At 36.9% G+C, this 20,631-nt stretch overlaps 1 protein-coding gene across 8 annotated transcripts in view; it reads right to left on the reverse strand.

The window, feature by feature from the left end:
• Positions 1-20,631, reverse strand: part of DIAPH2 (diaphanous related formin 2) — an 807,504-nt gene that overhangs the window by 282,135 nt on the left and 504,738 nt on the right. For all 8 annotated transcript variants that reach the window (XR_012160923.2, XM_073360856.2, XM_073360854.1 and 5 more), the window contains one exon: positions 6,030-6,155. Coding sequence is in view for 7 of the 8 variants with exons in the window: in XM_073360856.2 (XP_073216957.1) it covers positions 6,030-6,155 (126 nt within the window). In the remaining variant the exon portion in view is untranslated. The remainder of the gene's footprint in view (positions 1-6,029; positions 6,156-20,631) is intronic.

A 20,631-nucleotide genomic window follows, 5' to 3' on the forward strand; every position in this document is an offset into this window, starting at 1 on the left:
ATTTCTGACAGCACACAGATCTTTAATCTAGCAGAAAAAGGCATAATGAGATCCTATGGCTGGAAGATGAGGTTAGACAAATTCAGACTAGAAATAAGATTCAATTTTTAACAGTGAAGGTAATTAATCCTTGGAACAAATTACCCAGGGATATGGTGGATTCTCCATTACTTGACACCTTTTAATCAAGACCTTTCAAAAAGATATGCTACTGCTCAAACAGAAGTTATGGATTTGATGCTGAATTGATTGGTTGACATTCTTTGGCATGTACTATGCAGGAGAACAGACTAGATGTTCCTAATAGTCCCTTTCTGGCCTTAAAATCTAGAAAGTAAACTGCTCAAGGTGGAAGTAGTAATAGCCTAGAGTCTGTCTGCTTCTGCAAGGCGTCTACTCCTTATAACCCTAACAGTTCCAACTCAGACCTCATTATTTCTAGCGGTACTGTCTGCTATGCACATTAAGGCAAAAGAACAATGATTAACCACTTGAAAAAGGTAATAATCCCCTAAAATTATTGTCATAAAAATAAAGGGAAGGATAACCATCTTTCTGTATACAGTGCTATCAAATCCCTCTTGATTTTAAACCCCTCTATAAAAACCCTCACCTGTAAAGGGTTAAGAAGCTAAGATAACCTCGCTGGCACCTGACCCAAAATGACCAATGAGGAGACAAGATACTTTCAAAGCTGGAGGGGGGGGGGCAAAGGGTCTGTCTGTCTGTGTGATGCTTTTGCCAGGACCAGGTCAGGAATGCTCTTCAGAACTTCTGTTAAGTTAGTAAGTAACCTAGCTAGAAACACGTTAGATTTACTTTTGTAAGATGGCCGGTAAAATAAGCTGTGCTGAATGGAATGTATACTCCTGTTTTTGTGTCTTTTTGTAACTTAAGGTTTTGCCTACAGGGATTCTCTATGTTTTGAATCTGTTTACCCTGTAAGGTATTTACCATCTTGATTTTACAGAGGTGATTCTTTTACCTTTTCTTTAATTAAAATTCTTCTTTTAAGAACCTGATTGATTTTTCATTGTTCTTAAGATCCAAGGCTTTGAGTCTGTGTTCACCTGCACAAATTGGTGAGGATTTTTATCAAGCCTTCCCCAGGAAAAGGGGTGTAGGGCTTGAGGGGATATTTTGGGGGAAGACAACTCCAAGTGGGCTCTCTTCCTGTTCTTTGTTAACACGCTTGGTGGTGGCAGCATACGGTTCAAGGACAAGGCAAAGTTTGCACCTTGGGGAAGTTTTTAACCTAAGCTGGTAAGAATAAGCTTAGGGGGTCTTTCATGCAGGTCTCCACATCTGTACCCTAGAGTTCAGAGTGAGGAAGGAACCTTGACAATTATACTGCCTGGAGTGCTTTTATTACTATTTTAAACTGAAATTTCTGAACAATTATACAGGGAAAATATATATACTCCTGAACATGGAGCTGCATTGATATTTCTAGGACAACCAATCTAAAAACAAGTCTGTGCAGAGTTCTAAAGCAAATCTAAAATAAACCAAATCTAATTCTACTATCAAAGGCTCTCTTTTCATTTAGTTTCAGCAACTTCTCCACTAAATCTGCTATTCAGATAGATGTGACTCCATGATTCCTCACATTTTTAGTCCATAAAATGTGTTAAAATAACAGTTCAAATTTATATCAAGTTAAAGACTACAGACAAAATAACTACATAAATTAAAATTAAAAAGTTTTAATTTAACATTTTAATCAGCCTACCATGTTTATCTGAATAAAATTTCTCTGCAATGTTTTAGCTTTGAACAGTTTGTGGAATACTGTATCACTACTCTCTTCTTCCATGTCTTTGTGTAAATATGAATGCAGCTTCATGAGATAATCGCTCTGATAGTTACAGATTACAGTACATGAAATACTACTCACTGAAGTCATAACTTACAGAGAAAGAGAGAAAAAACAGGTGATATGAAATTACAAATTAAATTGTTTAAAGGGGGAACAAGAAAAGCAAGAATACATATTTCAATTTTGTAAGTAAGCTTTACATTCATTCTTCATCACTTAAAGCCTAATCAATACCTGGACCTGTTTCTTACTTCTCTTCTCTCTCTCTCTTTTTTTTAAGCACATGAAAACTGGGTCAATATTTTCTCATCATAAAATTTGCTTCACTGTTGGGAATAGGGTGCTCTATTAACTGACCTCTTCTCTTAGTACGGCATCATGCAATATTTATTTAATATTCACTGAAGACAGCTCCAGCTACAATTGATACTGAGTAGCCTCTTGTATTGGTGTACAGGGAAAGGGAAACAATACCTTTAATTACGATATATACATGGAAGTGCATCCCAGAGCTCCCTCTGCTGAGAATGATTAATGTTCTGACATTTTTGTCATCCTTTTTCTGAAAAGCACAAGCAGTTATAAAGCACATTGAGCTCACTCTCCCTGAAATTCCACAAGTTTCTAATTTCACTGTGTGCCATCAGCACCCAAACAATTCTACACTGGGCTGACAGAAACACACAAGGGAAGCAGAAAGACCTCCTTTTTGTCTCTTTTAAGCAGCAGTGTTGTTCCTGAGTCTAAAAAAAAAAGTATTTGAGTATAAAATAAAAGGGTGTATTTAATGGTGATAAGAAATATCAATTTTGATCATGTACTACAATTTAATTTACTGGAACTGCCTTTCTAAAAATAAAAATCAACCATTTATCAGGTCATCAATTAATTATGAAAACAAAAATCCTTAGACAGAAACAGTTGTTTTCTTACAGACTTATCTATTTTGTCAAGTCATCAAATTTGTTCAATGTTACAGTATGATAAAGCAGCCAGGCACCTACTACTGCCTAACATGCCTCTTTTAATTACCAAGAGCCATGGATGGCATCTCGCTGTCATATCAGAAGTGTGGTGATGTGCAATGAAGTGAAGCAGTTTCGTTAGTTCAGTTTCACAGCTCCAGCCTTAACTTCCATAGAAAACTCATCAGGCCCCAGAATTTTGGCAGCATGAAAAAGTTAGCAGCGATCTATTAAAATGAAATTGTTCTTACCTTTTAATTCCTCTGTGCAGTCTGGTTCTACCAATGCAGTCAGATGAAGGAGTCCCATTTCTTTAAAAAAATCAGGAAGGAAGCAACAGAATTTTAGCATTTTCATATGATCCAGCCACCATTGTCACTCATACTTACCCTATGTGAGCTATTTCAAAGATTTAAGTAACTGATCCGCACTATAAACATACATACAGAACAAGAGCATCAACATTTTTTCAGAGAACTGAAGGACATGGTCCTGCAATGGTTTAACTCATGTGTACCAATAGAATTACCAGGTAAGAAATTACACTCTTTCCAGCCTAAATATCACCATTGCAGATGGATTTGATCTGACTGGCTCTTCCCCACATATTGAACTTGAGGATGATGAAGGAAACTCCTTCAACCACCTTGAAAATAAAGAAAACCCTCGAAATCAAGAAAACCATCTCAAATGAAAGAGAGAAGCCCTAAATAATGGGTCATGGGGATATGACAGGTGGTCAAATACAAGAAGCTGCTAGGAAATGAGAAACTAAGATTAGAATTTACGTGAAAACTCTGACAGCCTAAGTGCAGCTACAACTGAAACCTGCACCCTGAGGAACCCAGGGGTGAGCCCTTTGTCCAAAGCCTTTAGAATAGGACTTAAAACACTGGAAGTGATTCCCTATAATAGGCAGAGAAGGTACTCTTTTTTTCTCAAGTGTGAACTAAACTAAATGTGGATCTAGCTCCTGAAGGATGCTCTGTTCACAAAACAAGCTGACTGAATGAGCAGACTGGATTGTGGTTAAGGAAGGGAGCCTGGGAAAGTAGATGAAGTAGGAGGTTGGAGCTTTAGAACTGTTATGCAAAATATTCTGGTAACACAGATTATTCTGGCCATATTCAGGACCGTTTTCTTATGAAACCCTGAAGCAAATGGGATGGAAGGCAATGCATAAAGCAAGAGGAAAGTTTTTGATATAAATTAGCCCTGAACTACTTTCCTGTGGTCCAGCCAGAAACTGTTAATGGTCCATGCAGGGAAGACAGCACTTGAGAGCTTATGACTCACTCTCTCACTGCACCTCATCGCAGTGTGGGCTGTAAACTGGCTTGTTGGAAAAAGTGTGTACCACTTGCTTTAAGGGCTATTGAGCTAGGGAGTGACTTTCTGGTGCAGCTTCAAACCAGGTCCCCCCGTAGGTGACCAGAAAAGGGGTGAGGGATTATATAGGTCCATGCCAGTGCAAGAAAAGTCTTTTACTTGGACCAAGTGGAGCAGCACCAATCCTTCAACCCATGAATGTAGTGAAATACTGGGTTCTGTAAGGATCAGCTGTGGGCAGCACTGTGCTAGCTGCTCCTTTCTTGGGGGACTGGGGAGGAATTTTTTCCTTACCACAAGATTGGCCAAGGTAAGCGGGGTTTCTGGGTTTTTTTTGCCTTCCCTTCAGCAGGTTTGGGGGTTTTGTTGGAGCAAAATTGAAATGGGAGTTAGGCTATAACGTTGAAACTCATTATGTAAATGTGAGGCAGATGTCCAGTGCAGGTACTCTGTAGGGAAGGGATGCAGCAGCAATCAGAGAAAACAGATTGGTAAAGGATTTAAAGGATGTATTCTTTAAAAGAGTGGAAACCAGGGGGTGGGAGGAGGGGGGCTTAGGGCTCATACGACTAGTATGGCAGGGAGCCAAACTCCCCTCCCTCCAAACCTTCATTCAAGAGGCTGGATGGTGAGGTCCCAGCAGCACGATGGGTAAGGGAGAGGGTTGACAGAAGCCCCTTGAGAATATATTGAAAAGATTATGCAGTTACTTGTACTGTATAGTTTTATCTGCTGGGTATTCCCAGATATGTAAGGATAAAGTTGTGGCCTAATTAAATCCCGTGTCTCCTGTCCTTCTTCCAGCATGGCCGAACAATGACTTTTCTCTAACTCCCTTACAAATTAGTATGCCAGTTGGCAGGATTGCTCCACTTTACATTAGTCCACTGATCATGCTCAACAGATTTCTCCAAATGCATTAAGGTGAGCCCACTGGCAAACATACCTACCTGTACGGCCTCTCCTATGGAGGAAGTTGAATACTCATACTACATTCTATCAGCCCCTCAAGCTGCTGTAAATAAATACATATACAAACCTCATGAGTCAGGAACAGGCAAACACACATTAAACATTTTCTCATTTAAAGAAATATGTGGATTTCTATATTAAATTACTGACTGAAAATTTCCTTTAACCACAATGGAAATGTAGTCAGTTCCACATAAATTTGATAGTCAGCTTCTTGCACATACATTTCTTTACTCTTGACCAAAAGTTGAACTACTTCATAAGTGAAAATTTTTGAAAGAGTGGAAGGGTGGAACAACCAGAAGTTAAATCTTGAGACAGTGACTGACATACAGCTGTCTATTTTAGTTACTTTTAGATAAAGAATTCACAGTATTTATTCCCTACAGAGATAAAATGATAAGTCAATCTTCAGTTCAGACTATTTAATCATACTTACCAGAGCTGGCACTTTTCTCCTAAAATTATAACTTTCAAAAAAATCAAAACAGACAATGACTATCAGCAACTTGTAATACTTTAAATTAAAGTTTAAAGTTTCTTGATGAGCCAAAATTTTGCAGCCAAAACTTCTCACTAAGTATTTTCCATTTTCTACCCTTCTTTCCATATTCTTTGAGCCTGAAGTGATGCAACCACTATCAAAAAGTTGTTCTTGGATCATATAAAGATATACTCTCTCCAGTTTACGACAGGATCCTGGGTATTCAGTTCCTTCAGTGGGAAGCCTTGAGAGTGGTGTCATCTTTTTTCTTAAAAGTCTGATTATAAATGCTACAAGCTACAGAGAAGAAACACTCAAAATTTTCTGATATGCTCTTCCCTGTGCAAAACAATAAACATGAAACAACACACACTTCTAACTGTTAATTTCAAATATTGTAAATATTTAATAAGACAGACAAAACAACTAAGATTATCAAACCAGAAGTGCAAAAAGGATATGGTCATCTTTTCCACAAATTTATCATGTGCATCTTCTGATTTAGGGAACATCTTTATGTCGTTTTCTAGACGCTGGATCTGAAGTTCCATTGAATCAAGGTTGCTCTTGAGATTTTGAGCTGAAACTTAGAAAAGGAATGAGACAATGAATTAGAAAAACTTCTGGAATTCTAATTTAAAGAAAAAATGTTAAAGAAAAGCAATATCAAGAAAAGCAATGTCGGTAGAAGTATTCTTGAGGTAAAGAGAATAATTCCACGAAGCAGGCTCTCATTTTTCTGAATTACTGCTCATAAAAATTCTACCCTTCATAAAATAAGTGAGAATGTGTAATATAATATACCAAATCATCATGTTAAATGTGGGAATGTCACCATTTTATTCAGCCATTAGTTCAAATGGATCTATTTCTATTTAAATTTATTGATGGAAATTCTAATATTTCATTCTTTTAAATCTAATTTGAAGATTAAAGAGAAACTAAGGTTCAAAGAGATTTTATCTTATTAATGCATGTACTTGGCTATATAAATGATTTAAGGGAAAATTATAGAAAAAGATCAAATATTTTTCTTTTTATTGAAATACACTGATTTCTATAAACCAACATCTGTGGAAGCCCTCAATACTTTTAACACCTACCGACAAAGATTTGGATACTAGGAGCTGTTGACACTTTACACAAATACAAATGAAGAACATATGGTGAAACAGCAATAATATTAATTTTAAAATAAAATATTCTGTAATATCTCAATGTACCCTCAAACACTGTATTAATTATGGCTTTATTATCCTTGAAATTCTTCACACCTTTTTTCCTGTCCTTCTCCTTGAAGACTTATCTCAAGGACCCTATTAAAAATGTGCTAGTATTGCATATTCATTTTACACCTTCTCCAGCCTGGTTCTTACAGGGTCCTTTTCTACCTTTCACTTGCTCCATGCTCCATGCTTTCCTACTCCTGCCAGCATCTTTGAAGAATATTATCTGACAATGATCTAAAGAATTAACTTTTTCCTAATTTGGATGGCTATGACACTAAGCATAGGGCTTCCAGACTGTGGGTTGTAATATGCTTCCATGTGAAATAAAGCACATTCTTCAATCAGGGTGGATAAAAATCAATTATTTTTTTAAAAAATGAAATAATAAAAAAATTTTTCTTAAATTTAAATCAGATTTTTTTTATAAAAGTTTTTTTCCTCAAAAAGCATATCTCAAGATAGTTTTAATTAAGATACATTATAGCTCAAAGATATCTCATCATGGATAGGGATTATAAATTCTAATTCTATGGTATAAGACAATAGATTCATGTAATGTTTAAGGACAGTTCTGAAAATGAGTTCCAATAGTTCATGGATTAGAGACCCAATCCTATGGGGCTCCAGGGGCTTCTGTTTAGATTATTTACGTTAATCTTTCTATCTACCAAATGGGACTCAGTGCTCAGTCTAGAAGATACCATCAGAGATGCTTAGTTTTGCAGTTCTCAAACAGTGGATTTGTGTCTCCAGAGATAATATGCTTGTTAACAGCAAAAATGTTTTTAATTAAATAAATAAATATATAATATATAGAGGTGAGAAATAACAGACCACAACCTATTGTCCCTCTGCAGATTTGTGTACACAGAGTCAATCCCTTACCTCTCTCTAAAAGTGCAAAGTTTCAAAAAAGTTCAATGAACAGAAGACTGTTGGGGGCGGAATAGATCTGGACAAGGAGAAGAAGTCTGGAGATAAATGTGAGAAGGGAGGGACAGGCAGTAGAAACAAAAGTGAAACTGTTTGAGCAGCATATTCCAGAAGTCTTGAGGTCTTTCTGAGTGTACTCCTCATTGAATTGAGATCTACCATACTAGAAGGGAAAACCTATAATGACAGCAGGCCGTAAAAGAGATCCAGTTTGGGAATAAGAACCATTCAAGAAATATATGTTTGTTGATGACGTTTTAAAGAAAGTCACAGCAGTGAACTAGTGGAAGTCACTTAAGCACTTGGATTTAGAGACTGTTGAAGTGATAATCTCACTTTTAACAGCAGGAGCTTCTTCTGCTGGTGTAGAAAGAATATTTTCTTCCTTTGGACTAATTTATTCCAAATTGAGAAATCATTTGGGACCTGAAAAAGCAGAAAAGCTTGTTTTTCTTTTTCAGATTATGAACAAACATGAAAATGAAGGTGAAGACGACTGAGTTAGCTGCAGAAGCCAATACTTTAAGTTTCTCATGTTGACCTGGCTGACACAGTCGATTTAATTTTTTTTTTTTTTTTTAATTTCATGTAATTATTTTAGTTAAATACAATGTTAACAAAAACAAACTTATTTTAAAAACTTGAATGTTTAACTAAATTTAAAAATTCCTATGCTTGTTTTGTTAAAATATTATATGTTTGCTGTTGAAGAAAAAAATCCAGAATACATAACTTTGTTGTTTTAGTTAAATAAAAATATTTAAATGCCTGTCTGGCGATGTTCTCCTTCTAATACAGCATGGCAAGAAAATCCTCCAAATACTAATGATTAATTCATATTTGAATTGGAGATTGTTTACCTCCCAAAGACTTCATAAATATCTGGTTCAATTACCTTTGGTAAATGAAATAACCAAACAATCATTCATTTTTTGATGTAGCTGTAAAACTAATCTGAAAAGTTTTCAAAACAAATCACTTTAAAAATGTATATAGTGTATACTTTCTAAAAATGAAACCTACATCTATCTCTGCGTTGTGAAGAATATATATTAAGGTTATAACAACCAACAAGAATGCACTTTTATGTAGAAATCCATGATTAAATCGAGTCTTCCAGACTAGTGATTTAAATCATGTTTTAAATCAATTTAAAACAAATCTACCCTGTCCCCAACAGAGAAAGAAAAGGAAAAAAAAAAGGATAGAACTACAGTATTAGCTGGCAATTTTAAATCTTTCACAGCTGTATTGGTTTTAGAATGGAATATGCAAAATCAAATTCTTGGCAGAATTTCAGCAGTAGAATGATACTACTGTGGTAGCAAAGTACTCTTGCTACAATGACATGAGTCCTTTCATAACTCAGAGTGGAGAAATTGCCAGAAAATATGCACAGAAAGTTCAGACATTGTAGGGGGAGAGAGAGAATAGGGGCTGGTGGAGGAATCAAACACCAAATATAGGAATATAAGAAATTAATTGATGTTCAACACGCACAGTTGAGTATTACTTTTTTTTTTTTTTTAATGGCAGGCCAGTAACTGATCTTCCACTGGAGGAGTTTAAAAAAGATTTGTCTTGTTTAAAAACCAAACCAAACCAAACCAACCAAACAAAAAAAAAAAACACACCAAAATATCTTGGCACTTGTTGCTTTTCTTAGGGACTAATCCTGTGAAATGAGCCTCAACTACTATGGTCTTCACTGGGAATTAAGGATATCCAGAAACTGGCAGGGACAACTGTGAAGAGAGACCTTCATAATGAGGAAGCTTAGATGTATTTTTTTAAAACCTTAACCAATTCAACCCCCCCCCCTTTTTTTTTTTTGTAATTTGTTTTAGAAGGTTTGTTAACTAAAGAGATCTGATTCCACAAGAGGTGTCTCCTTCACATTCTCCCTCACCCCCATTCTCCCTCACCCTCACCCCCATTTGATATGGTTAGAACATTCCACATCACAATTATTTCCATTGTACCAGTGGGAGGACAAACATGGAAGGTGAAGCAGGGTTATAAGGGAGAATGCTCTCAGCAAACCCAAATGTATTCAGTATAGGAAGAAAATACTGACAAAGCAGGTTGCTATTTGTATTTAAAAAATCTTGAAGTACTGACTTCCTCCTTTAATTTCCTCTCTGATCATACAAAACAGTTAGGTTCGGTTTAATACAAATATGTATGTGCTATCTCTACACGCAAAATACGCATTTTTGAACCATATTCTGCCATCTGCCTTCTGATGTGCACCACATATAGCTGTGGAGCTCACAAAAATCAGTCCCTAAGGTTGGACAAGAAATCACAATAGCATATTTTCCAAGATTAACCCTTTAATATTAGTATACTGTTTCACAGCCAGATCCTTCCTCAGCATTACTTTCTGAGAGTCTAGAATTTTGCCGCTTTCATTTTAAAGGAAATGTCTTTGACACAAACTAGCAAGCTTTTAATGACAGTGGAGACAGCTTTATAGACGACTAGTCTCACTCTAAGGCAGATATCTACTGATTGATTACAAGGTCTCTTTGTTGAATGTTTTATGTCTTATACCATATCACTGCATACAAGATGCAGTACCAAGCCATTTAAAACTACAGTTATGTAGTTCTTTCCTGCAGTTTATCTGATTGTGCTTCCAAAGTTCATTTTAATAAGGGGACTCAGTTGATCTATAGGTGTAATACACTAGACACCTTTTCACAGGTTTTCATTTTTTATTAAATTGGTAAGTTTTGCTGTTTCACAAGTGACTCACCCAGAACACTTACTATGAATATTTATCTTTTTCCTTTTCTTTTTGTACTTAAAATAAAACGGTGTGATTAAAAAATAATAAATCAAAAGGTTTTAAACTAAGAGATAGGAGAAGTCTCACACACACACACACAGTGGAAACACAGATAGCGAAAAAAATGATGCAGATGTAAATCCACTACACACAGCAAAAATCTATTAAACTGACCCTGTTCTCATCTGAACCCATTTCGTATTGGTGTAACTTCATGGAACTTAGTGTAGTTACTGCCAATTTAAAGCGGCAACAAGTCATAAGTATCAAATTCCAATATACTGCATCTATCTTCTTTTATTATTTTAATTGAGGGGGGAGGGTGAGATACTAGATGAGCAGAAGATGCAATAGCACAGCCAACGTAGTAAGGCCCAGGTCTTGCAAACATGACCCATGCAGGCTGACCTTTGCACCCAGTGCAAATAGTTTATTGGTTTATTCATTTTTGGTGAGCCTGAAGAGAAACAGTGATATTTATGTTGTAAGCGAAGAACTTGTTTGAATTACAACAGTAATAGGTTTTATCAGCAACATGATATATTTGAATACAGAGAAAACAGCACAGAAGTAAAATGTGCTAGAACATTTTCTATAAATTATAAATTATAAATTCTGAAAAATAAATTAGAAAGATGGAAATGGTTATTTTGTTGGTAAAGAGAAAAGGAGCTGGTAAATAAACTGGCACAATAACAGAAAACAAAGTTTAACTGCATTCAGCACTGTGAAAATATTTAAGTGCATAACTGCCTAGCATAAATAGTCCTTTATCTTTGCATTTGAAATTTAAAAGTATCAAGACAAAACCAATTAACAATGACAAAAAAGTATAACGAGTTTCTGTGCTTAATTAATCCTCATATTAGATGAAAAATCACCCAACTACTTCCCTACTGGGTCTTAGAAATCTTAGTATGTTGAAATTGGGGGGGAAAACCCACATGGGATGCATTTAAAAGTGACTTTATTATAATTAGTGAACTACGAACAAGTTAAAACTTCCCTGGATTCAGAAGCACACTACACAGTACTTGTGTTGGTGTCTTACTGAAACCATGATCAAATAAACTTTTAAAAAGCTATACACTCTACAGACACCAGGGTCTAACTCACCCCATGTTTAGATAATGAAAACAGATAGTAACAGCAACATTATAAAAGGTACATATGCAGCCAAGTGGGAGTAAACAACCTACTACTTTGAACAAATGAGGCACCTAGATGCCATGTTCTGAATATACCAAGTTTTTACATTTCACTTATTTTTATGTGTTTTTTGTCTCGTTCTCTGGAACAGATGTAACTCCTTCCCCATTTCCTAGGCCCTACACATCAGTACCCAGCATGCTAGATGCTCCTTCCCCAGAAGCCTGAGGAAAGGCTGCAAGTTTTTATTCCTGCACCAGTGTGACATGATGTTTAAATCCTGCATTAACAAGGTGGGGGTCACTATCAGGAATCAGAGACTGTGGCTTGTACCAGTCCAACACCATGATGGAAATTAGGCATGGAGAAAGACCACCCCTCAGCTACAGAGGCACTCCAGAAAGATTCTTTTTACAGGTTTCAGAGTGGTAGCCAAGTTAGTTTGTATCAGCAAAAACAACAAAGAGTACTTGTGGCAACTTAGAGACTAACAAATTTATCTGGGCACAAGCTTTCGTGGGCTAAAACCCACTTCCATCAAATGTATGGAGTGAAAAATACATTAGGCAGATATAAATACACAGTACATGAAAAGATGTGAGTTGCCTTAGCAAGTAGGAGGTCAGTGCTAACAAGACAATTCAGTTAAGGTGGAAGTGGGCTATTCTCAACAGTAGAATACTTTGTAGTGGTAATGAGGCCAATGTAATTTCAAACAGTTGACAAGAAGGTGTGAGTAACAGTAGGGGGAAATTAGTTTTTGTAGTCACCCATCCACTCCCAGTCTTTATTCAGGACTAATTTGACCGCGTCCAGTTTGCAAATTAATTCCAGTTCTGCAGTTTCTCGTTGAAGTCTGTTTTTGAAGGTTTTTGTTGTTGAAGAATTGCCACGTTTAAGTCTGTTATTGAGTGTCCAGGGAGATTGAAGTGTTCTCCGACTGGTTTTTCAATGTTATAATTCTTGAAGTCTGATTTGTGTCCATTTATTCTTTTGCATAGAGAATGTCCAGTTTGGCCAATGTACATGGCAGAGGGGCACATGATGGCATATATCAGATATGTGGATGGAGTTGGCAATGGATCCCTGCATCCAACCCCGTTGCCAACTCTGTCTGCATATCTATTCAAGGGACTCCATCATAGGACCTAACCACATCAGCGGGGCTCGTTCACCTGCACATCTACCAATGTGATATATGCCATCACGTGCCAGCAATGCACCTGTGCCATGTACATTGGCCAAACCAGACAGAATCATAGAATATCAGGGTTGGAAGGGACCTCAGGAGGTCATCTAGTCCAACCCCCTGCTCAAAGCAGGACCAATCCCCAATTAAATCAGTCTCTATGCAAGAGAATAAACGGACACAAATCAGGTGTCAAGAATTACAACATCCAAAAACCAGTCGGAGAACACTTCAATCTCCCTGGACGCTCAATAATAGACTTAAAAGTGGCAATTCTTCAACAAAAAAAACTTCAAAAAACTTCTCCAACGAGAAACTGAAGAACTGGAATTAATTTGCAAACTGGACAAATAAAGACTGGGAGTGGATGGGTCACTACAAAAACTAATCTTTTCACGTACTGTGTATCTTCATAAATGATCTGGAGGATGGTGTGGATTGCACTCTCAGCAAATTTGCGGATGATACTAAACTGGGAGGAGTGGTAGATACGCTGGAGGGGAGGGATAGGATACAGAAGGACCTAGACAAATTGGAGGATTGGGCCAAAAGAAATCTGATGAGGTTCAATAAGGATAAGTGCAGGGTCCTGCACTTAGGATGGAAGAACCCAATGCACAGCTACAGACTAGGGACCGAATGGCTAGGCAGCAGTTCTGCGGAAAAGGACCTAGGGGTGACAGTGGACGAGAAGCTGGATATGAGTCAGCAGTGTGCCCTTGTTGCCAAGAAGGCCAATGGCATTTTGGGATGTATAAGTAGGGGCATAGCGAGCAGATCGAGGGACGTGATCATTCCCCTCTATTCGACATTGGTGAGGCCTCATCTGGAGTACTGTGTCCAGTTTTGGGCCCCACACTTCAAGAAGGATGTGGATAAATTGGAGAGAGTCCAGCGAAGGGCAACAAAAATGATTAGGGGACTGGAACACATGAGTTATGAGGAGAGGCTGAGGGAGCTGGGATTGTTTAGCCTGCAGAAGAGAAGAATGAGGGGGGATTTGATAGCTGCTTTCAACTACCTGAAAGGGGGTTCCAAAGAGGATGGCTCTAGACTGTTCTCAATGGTAGCAGATGACAGAACGAGGAGTAATGGTCTCAAGTTGCAGTGGGGGAGGTTTAGATTGGATATTAGGAAAAACTTTTTCACTAAGAGGGTGGTGAAACACTGGAATGCGTTACCTAGGGAGGTGGTAGAATCTCCTTCCTTAGAGGTTTTTAAGGTCAGGCTTGACAAAGCCCTGGCTGGGATGATTTAACTGGGAATTGGTCCTGCTTTGAGCAGGGGGTTGGACTAGATGACCTTCTGGGGTCCCTTCCAACCCTGATATTCTATGATTCTATGATTTATACCTGCCCATTGTTTTTTCCCACTCTAAGCATCTGATGAAGTGCGTTTTAGCCCACAAAAGCTTGTGCCCAAATAAACTTGTAAGTCTAAGATGCCACAAGTACTCGTCATTCTTTTTACACAGTAGTTTCACCATTTCTGTATCTACGCCCCCGAGAAATATTCATCTCTTAGTCAGAGATTTTTGATGCCAGGTGCAATTCAACAAAATTCAAACAATATATTCATTCAGACATGTGCATGTGCAATGAAACAGTGAGTCTTTTTCCCAGCAAACAAGAGTCTTTTCTACACAACAATGAGTATTTGCCTCAGCGACTATGGGTTTGCCAGAAAGTGGATCTGACAACTGTGGCTTCCCTAAAAACTCTTCTTAGCAAGCGTAGGCTTCCCAGAAAATCAAGTTGAGAGTGTTATGTTAGAAGAAACTCAACTAGCTGGACAATTGTGATGATACATGTGGCAAATGCTATCTGGGGTCTCAAAAACTCCCAAGACTCTTTTGGTGCATTTCTTTTGAAAAACAAAAACCACTGAAATGATGAATATAATAACAATACTGAAATATTAATATAATCATATCATAACTGCTGCCTCAAAATTAAAACAATCTGATGCTAGAATACCTTCATAGTTAATGTGGGGGTCAAACTGACCCCAATAAAATTGGAATGACTTTTTTTACTACACTAAAGCCACAACTGGTATTCGGATTAAATAAATTATAACAGGTTGTTCCCATCATAGTTTGAGAATATGTAAAGAAAGAAGAGGCAGTGGTTTGCCTGTCATGTTTTATTTCAATTTTGGTACGCGTTTGGGGTCCAGGAGACCCCAAAGATCTTAGAAGTGTAATATTTCATTTTTACCACTGACATTGAAGGGTCTAACTGACTCCAGTACCTTTTTAATGACTTTTTTTACCAGTACACAGAAACCACAACAGGTAGGATGACAGAACCACTGAGGAAAGACTGAACTCCATCCTAGTTTGAGAATACTTAAGAAGCACAGATTTGGCATGACAATTTTCATTTACATTTTTGCACACATTGGGGTTAGATAGGCCCCAAAACATTAGGAGGTTATATAGAATAAGTCTGAGGGATGATTTACACATGAAAGAGTTGTACTCCTCCATTGACAAGTGCCCAACTTTCATTAACAGCACTACTAATTATGTGTGGAAATAGATTACAACGTATTTGAATTAGCATGTGTAGGTTCTGCACAAAATCCCAAAGGCAGTCTGATTTGCTTGGAAGTGTTTGTAAGTGAATCAATGACATCATCACAGCTTCCAAGCAGCTAGAATTTAAAGAAAAAGTCACAGTCAAATGTATGGATATTTCTAAAAAAACAGCAAAACAGTGGAAACACTGCCAGACGTTTGTAGAAACGTGTATCTTATGAGCACATAAGCATGGAAACTGCGTTCCATTGATAAAACCTTATATTTTGATTCCTAAGATCCTAACAAATTGAATTTTGTTTCTTCAACTGACAACATTTTAAGCCTTAGCTCATGGATAGAGGTAACAACGAAATTCAAAAGCACTTGCGTTATTCAACTAAATGTCTTAACTAAGATAAAAGTACAAAGGCAAAGACTTACTCTCTACATTTATTGAAGTATTTTAGTTTTTGACACACAGGACAAAAGACAATTTTGTAGATAATCTGTAAGATGTCCCTTAACTAGCCAAACCAGCGTCATTCAATGACATTTTTAAAAACAGAAAGAAATGTCAGAGGTGAGATCTTCTCCTTTTATGTGGGGGAGTATGTCTGCCTTTTGTTTATGAAGTAAACAACCTTTAGGTACTTATTGATTCCTTGGTGATTCTGAATACTCTGAAAGCATCAGTAGTCAAGCAGGTCATTCCCCAATCTTTGTGAGCATATCTTCAATGCAGTTAGTCTGGGCTAACATGGGTGGAGCACCCCACAGCAAAACCCTATCCATGCAAGACCAATGTAACTGCATCCACAATGGTGCTGTACTAGCTCGCGTGCTGGGCTGGATTTCTAGCAGGCTATCCCATGGCATGTAGTGTTGCATTAAACTGGACACTCTACAAATTCAGTCGCAGGATGCTCTCTCTCACCCCTAATAGGAGAAGCTGTCTGTGGCAGTGACATGAGAACAGTACTTTATGTAAATAACTTCCAAGTGAACTTATTCATTATTAATTCAGACAGTTCTGCTAATGAAAACAAAACAGCATTTCCCAGAAAGAACTTTTAATGAGAATGTCATTAAGGAATTCAGTAATCTGCCTCAGAGCTGGACCCTGAAACCTTGGGGTCCTCACAAGTCTGCCAAGTAACAGGGAGGGTGCCCTTGTCAAATCCAATACTTTTTCATGAAATATTTCAGATGCGATGAACTGGCATTTTCTGACAAAACACTGTCTCATCGGAGTTCAGCTCACGTGTGCATGCTCTCTCGTTATGTGTGTACATATGTGCTTGCACCCACCCACCCCTTGCTGTTTAGGAAAGGTATTCGAGTCTTTATTTTAAATAAATACATGTTAAATGTATATTTACATATATAATGCTGCATGTACGTTTTCCTTGTTTCCACTCATCAGTAAATCATTGTGAAGGATTTACTACTTAAGTATTATGAAGGATGACAAATAAGAAGATGTTTTCATTGGCTTTGTGATGGGTCATGGACATTTGATAAGAGTCTTTGGAGGTTTTGGGTCAGTAAGCTTGTTAATAATAAAGAGGCACGATACTGTGTACATGCAGCAAAATGGAACTTCTTTGAACAGGTGGCCCTTGCCATAAATATGTGAGTACTGAACCAGTATTCTGTCATGGCTCCCTCCCCAAAGTGGCCACTTTCAAAGAAAAAAAAAACAACTTTAGTTCTTTTAGTCTGCCAGTCAGATTTTGCGTACACCATATCCCTCCTTGATTTCACAAGCTCCAAGTTCTGTAGTACATTATCTACCCTGCATATTGAAGGAAAACTCAGTTTTACCAAGATAAATCTGTTTTGTTTCATATTTGTTTAATGTTTTTTTTAAAATTTATTAATCATTAGGATCATTTAAAGTGTCATCTGAACACTTTCTAATTTTAAGATTTTATTCATAAAATAAAAACAAATACTGTTCTCAAAATAACAAGGACTTCCTATGTACCTACCTGCAAACAGCAAATTTTATTTTCTCCACTAGTATACTATCGCTGCCTAATAAAAATATGAGTTTAAATAAGCAACAACATATTGACTAATATGGTCAAGGTAAATGCTGATTAAACTAAAAAAAGTTTTCAAAATGTTATTTTTATGCATATATTAAATTCTATTAGTGGATCTGAAAACTCACCATAAATCTATGTAATTTTTAAGGAGTGTGTTTAAAAATGTGATCACAAACAGCATCCAACAAATACAAAATCAAAATCCCAATTCCTATTGCAATATCTACATATTTGTCCCAATGCTTGGGCATTAGGTAGTGCATCATTTCCAGTTATGATCATATATTAACCTCCATATATTAACCTCCTGACACTGGAATTCTCAATATAGGATGTCAAAATTAGGGTTTCTAATCATCAAGGAACACAGCTTTAAGCGGGCTTTAAAAGGGCCAATATCACAAAGCAGAAAACAATTATGCTAAATCAGCTGGGAGGAAAAATTTAATCAGAACAAATTTAAATGATAATTAGGAATTATTAAAGAACACTTTACAAGATTCCCAAAAACCACAATCAAGGAAGAAGGTTGCATTGGTTAAAAACCCAACGTGTTTAGAGAGTATGTGAAGGCAGCACACCCTCTCTCTCTCTCTAATGTACAAGAAATGGAAGAAAGAGGAAGTTGACAGTAATGAATACAAACTAGAAGCTAGGAATTGTAGATAACTGATAAGGCAAGCAAAAAGACACAAGGAAAAAATCTATGACTGGTAGAGTTAAGGACAATAAAGAGAAAATTTTGAAGTATATTAGGAACAAAAAAGATAGATCTCCTAATTTCTACATCATGCATCTTAACAAACACCTACATCTTTGGTGACTATGTTTTACTACATTTACCTTCTATTTCTCTTTCAAATTATTATACTGTAATTCTGATTCGGTGGTGAATGTGATTTTTTAAATGTAAACCAACAATACAGTTGATCTGCATTAGTTTCTGACAATATTTATTTAAAATAACCCTAGTATTTGATAATATACCAACAAATAAGCTGAATAAACTATTAAGTCAAGATCAATGATAATTGCTAACACTGAAATCTATTAAAATAGAACAGCTTAAAAGCATTCCCAACTTCATCTAATAACCAAACCATGTCTATTTACGAGTGTTTTTTATATCAAGTATAATGGATATATACAAGAGATAGAAATCCCTAGGAGATTAACAGAGTATCCACAGAATTATTTTTCTGAAAACCAACTGTAACCTACTACCAAATCACTGTTTTAACAACCCTTCTCTCTACTAGAGCATTATTATTACTATTTACTTAAGCCATATCTAGACTACAGAGTCTAATGTCAGGGTAGCCCCCGAGTATAGATGCTGCATATGCAGACAGGAGACATCCTTTTGCTGGCAGAGCAATACCTCCTTCCCAAGAGACATCAGCTAAATGGACAGACTAACTCTTCAGGGTGGGTGTGTGGGTGTGTGTGTGAGAGAGAGAAACTGTTTTGTTGTTTTTTTGTTGTCATTTTAGCTGTGTCAACTGGGAGGGTGATTGTTTTTACACTCTTGGCTGACACAGCTGTACCTGAATAACTGTGTTGTGTACAGCAGGCCTCAGTGTCCTAAGTGTGTAAAAACAGGCATAGAAACAAATAAAAAACAAGTAAATTTGCCAATATTTTTCATTGATTGAATTCTCAATCCCAGTCCCATTTTTAATACCATAGCATAACCCAGAATGAGAAAAGGAAATTAAACAGATGTTACGTTAACGAGAAAAAAGATTATGGATCAACAACCCATTTCAACAGTATAGTCCATTTTAATGGTTAAGTGAAAGCGTATTCATTTATTTACAATAAATGTTTTATCCTAAGTAAGGACAAGTGCTAAAAATCCCCTCTCTGGGGTTGTTTCTAGAAGCAGGTGTTATGTTACCCTTAGCAAATATAAAATGAATGGGGGTCTTGTAACTGGTTATCCCCACCCTGCAAATCAGACATCAGCTCACTCTTACTGCAGAAATTGTTATAGCTGCAGGGAGAACTAAACTCTCCTGTGAAGCTTTGGTGGCTTCCCATGCAGTAGTCTGTATGGGTCTGCAGATTTTGGAATAATAGGACGCTTGGCATTTGAACACTGAAAAGGGGAAAGGTCAATGACAGCTCAGGGCAGCTGCTTCCTTCCCTACTTTCACAGCTGCCAGAACAGTGACAACTTGTCTTAAAGTTAAAGATCCAATAAAACTATTACTACTTGTCTGAAAGATTCCAATTTTGCCTGTGGTTCCTGCCATTCACATTTTTTTCCCCCTTATGTGGGCAAAAATATTAAAAATCATCAAAAAATTCACCCATAGTCACTTTGCAAAAACAAACAAACAAAGTCCGTGTTATGGTTGCTGACAAAGATTCTGTAACATAATTGCCCAAAGCTGAGATATATATACTCAAAAAGCAGTTTATCTGAAACTATTAACTGATATGCAATCCAAATATACAGTATGTGCTGGTATTGTGCAACACAACATTCTTCACAGGAGATACTGTAGATTGTAGTTAAATACAAACTGCTTAATTGTGATAATGGCAAACAAACATCTGTGAATGGAATGTGTAACTTCTTCTTACGATAGTGTAGACTGTTGTGATTTAAAGCTTAATTATGGGACATGACAGGGGTGGTGTGGACTGGGAGGGCACAAAATCACATTAGCAATTTCAACTTCGCTAAAGAAAAATGGAGGTAAAGTGCTTTACTTTGCTTGCACATAATTATAAAGTAACAGTAGAATCATTAGAACCAGACTGCATTTTACTGATATTCCTTCATTGTTCAGTCCAAACTATTTGAATCCTTTCTAATCCTATTCTAATCTGATCCTTTCCTTAATGGTGCTAAATTATAGTTAGATATGTACGAATGATCTCAATCTTTCCTTGGGGTTAATTCAAGTGTAAAGATATCATTTGAACTGCTAGTGAGTGACATGAATTTTTTTTAAAATAAATCTTATAATTTTACCTACATTAGTCATTAATAACTAGCAAGACTGACAAAAAAGGGATTCATATCACAATACTTTTCCCATATGTTGTGGACACCATCTTTCCAGCCAAGGAGAACTGGGTGGGACTACCTCCCAGAGCATAAGCTAGAGGGGCCACTGTATGTGGGGAATCCTCTACATTACTACACAAGCAGGTAGGCCACCTGTCTCCACACTACTCC

The sequence above is a fragment of the Lepidochelys kempii genome, chromosome 9 (genome assembly GCF_965140285.1).
Source record: "Lepidochelys kempii isolate rLepKem1 chromosome 9, rLepKem1.hap1, whole genome shotgun sequence".
Taxonomy (NCBI): Eukaryota; Metazoa; Chordata; order Testudines; family Cheloniidae; genus Lepidochelys; species Lepidochelys kempii.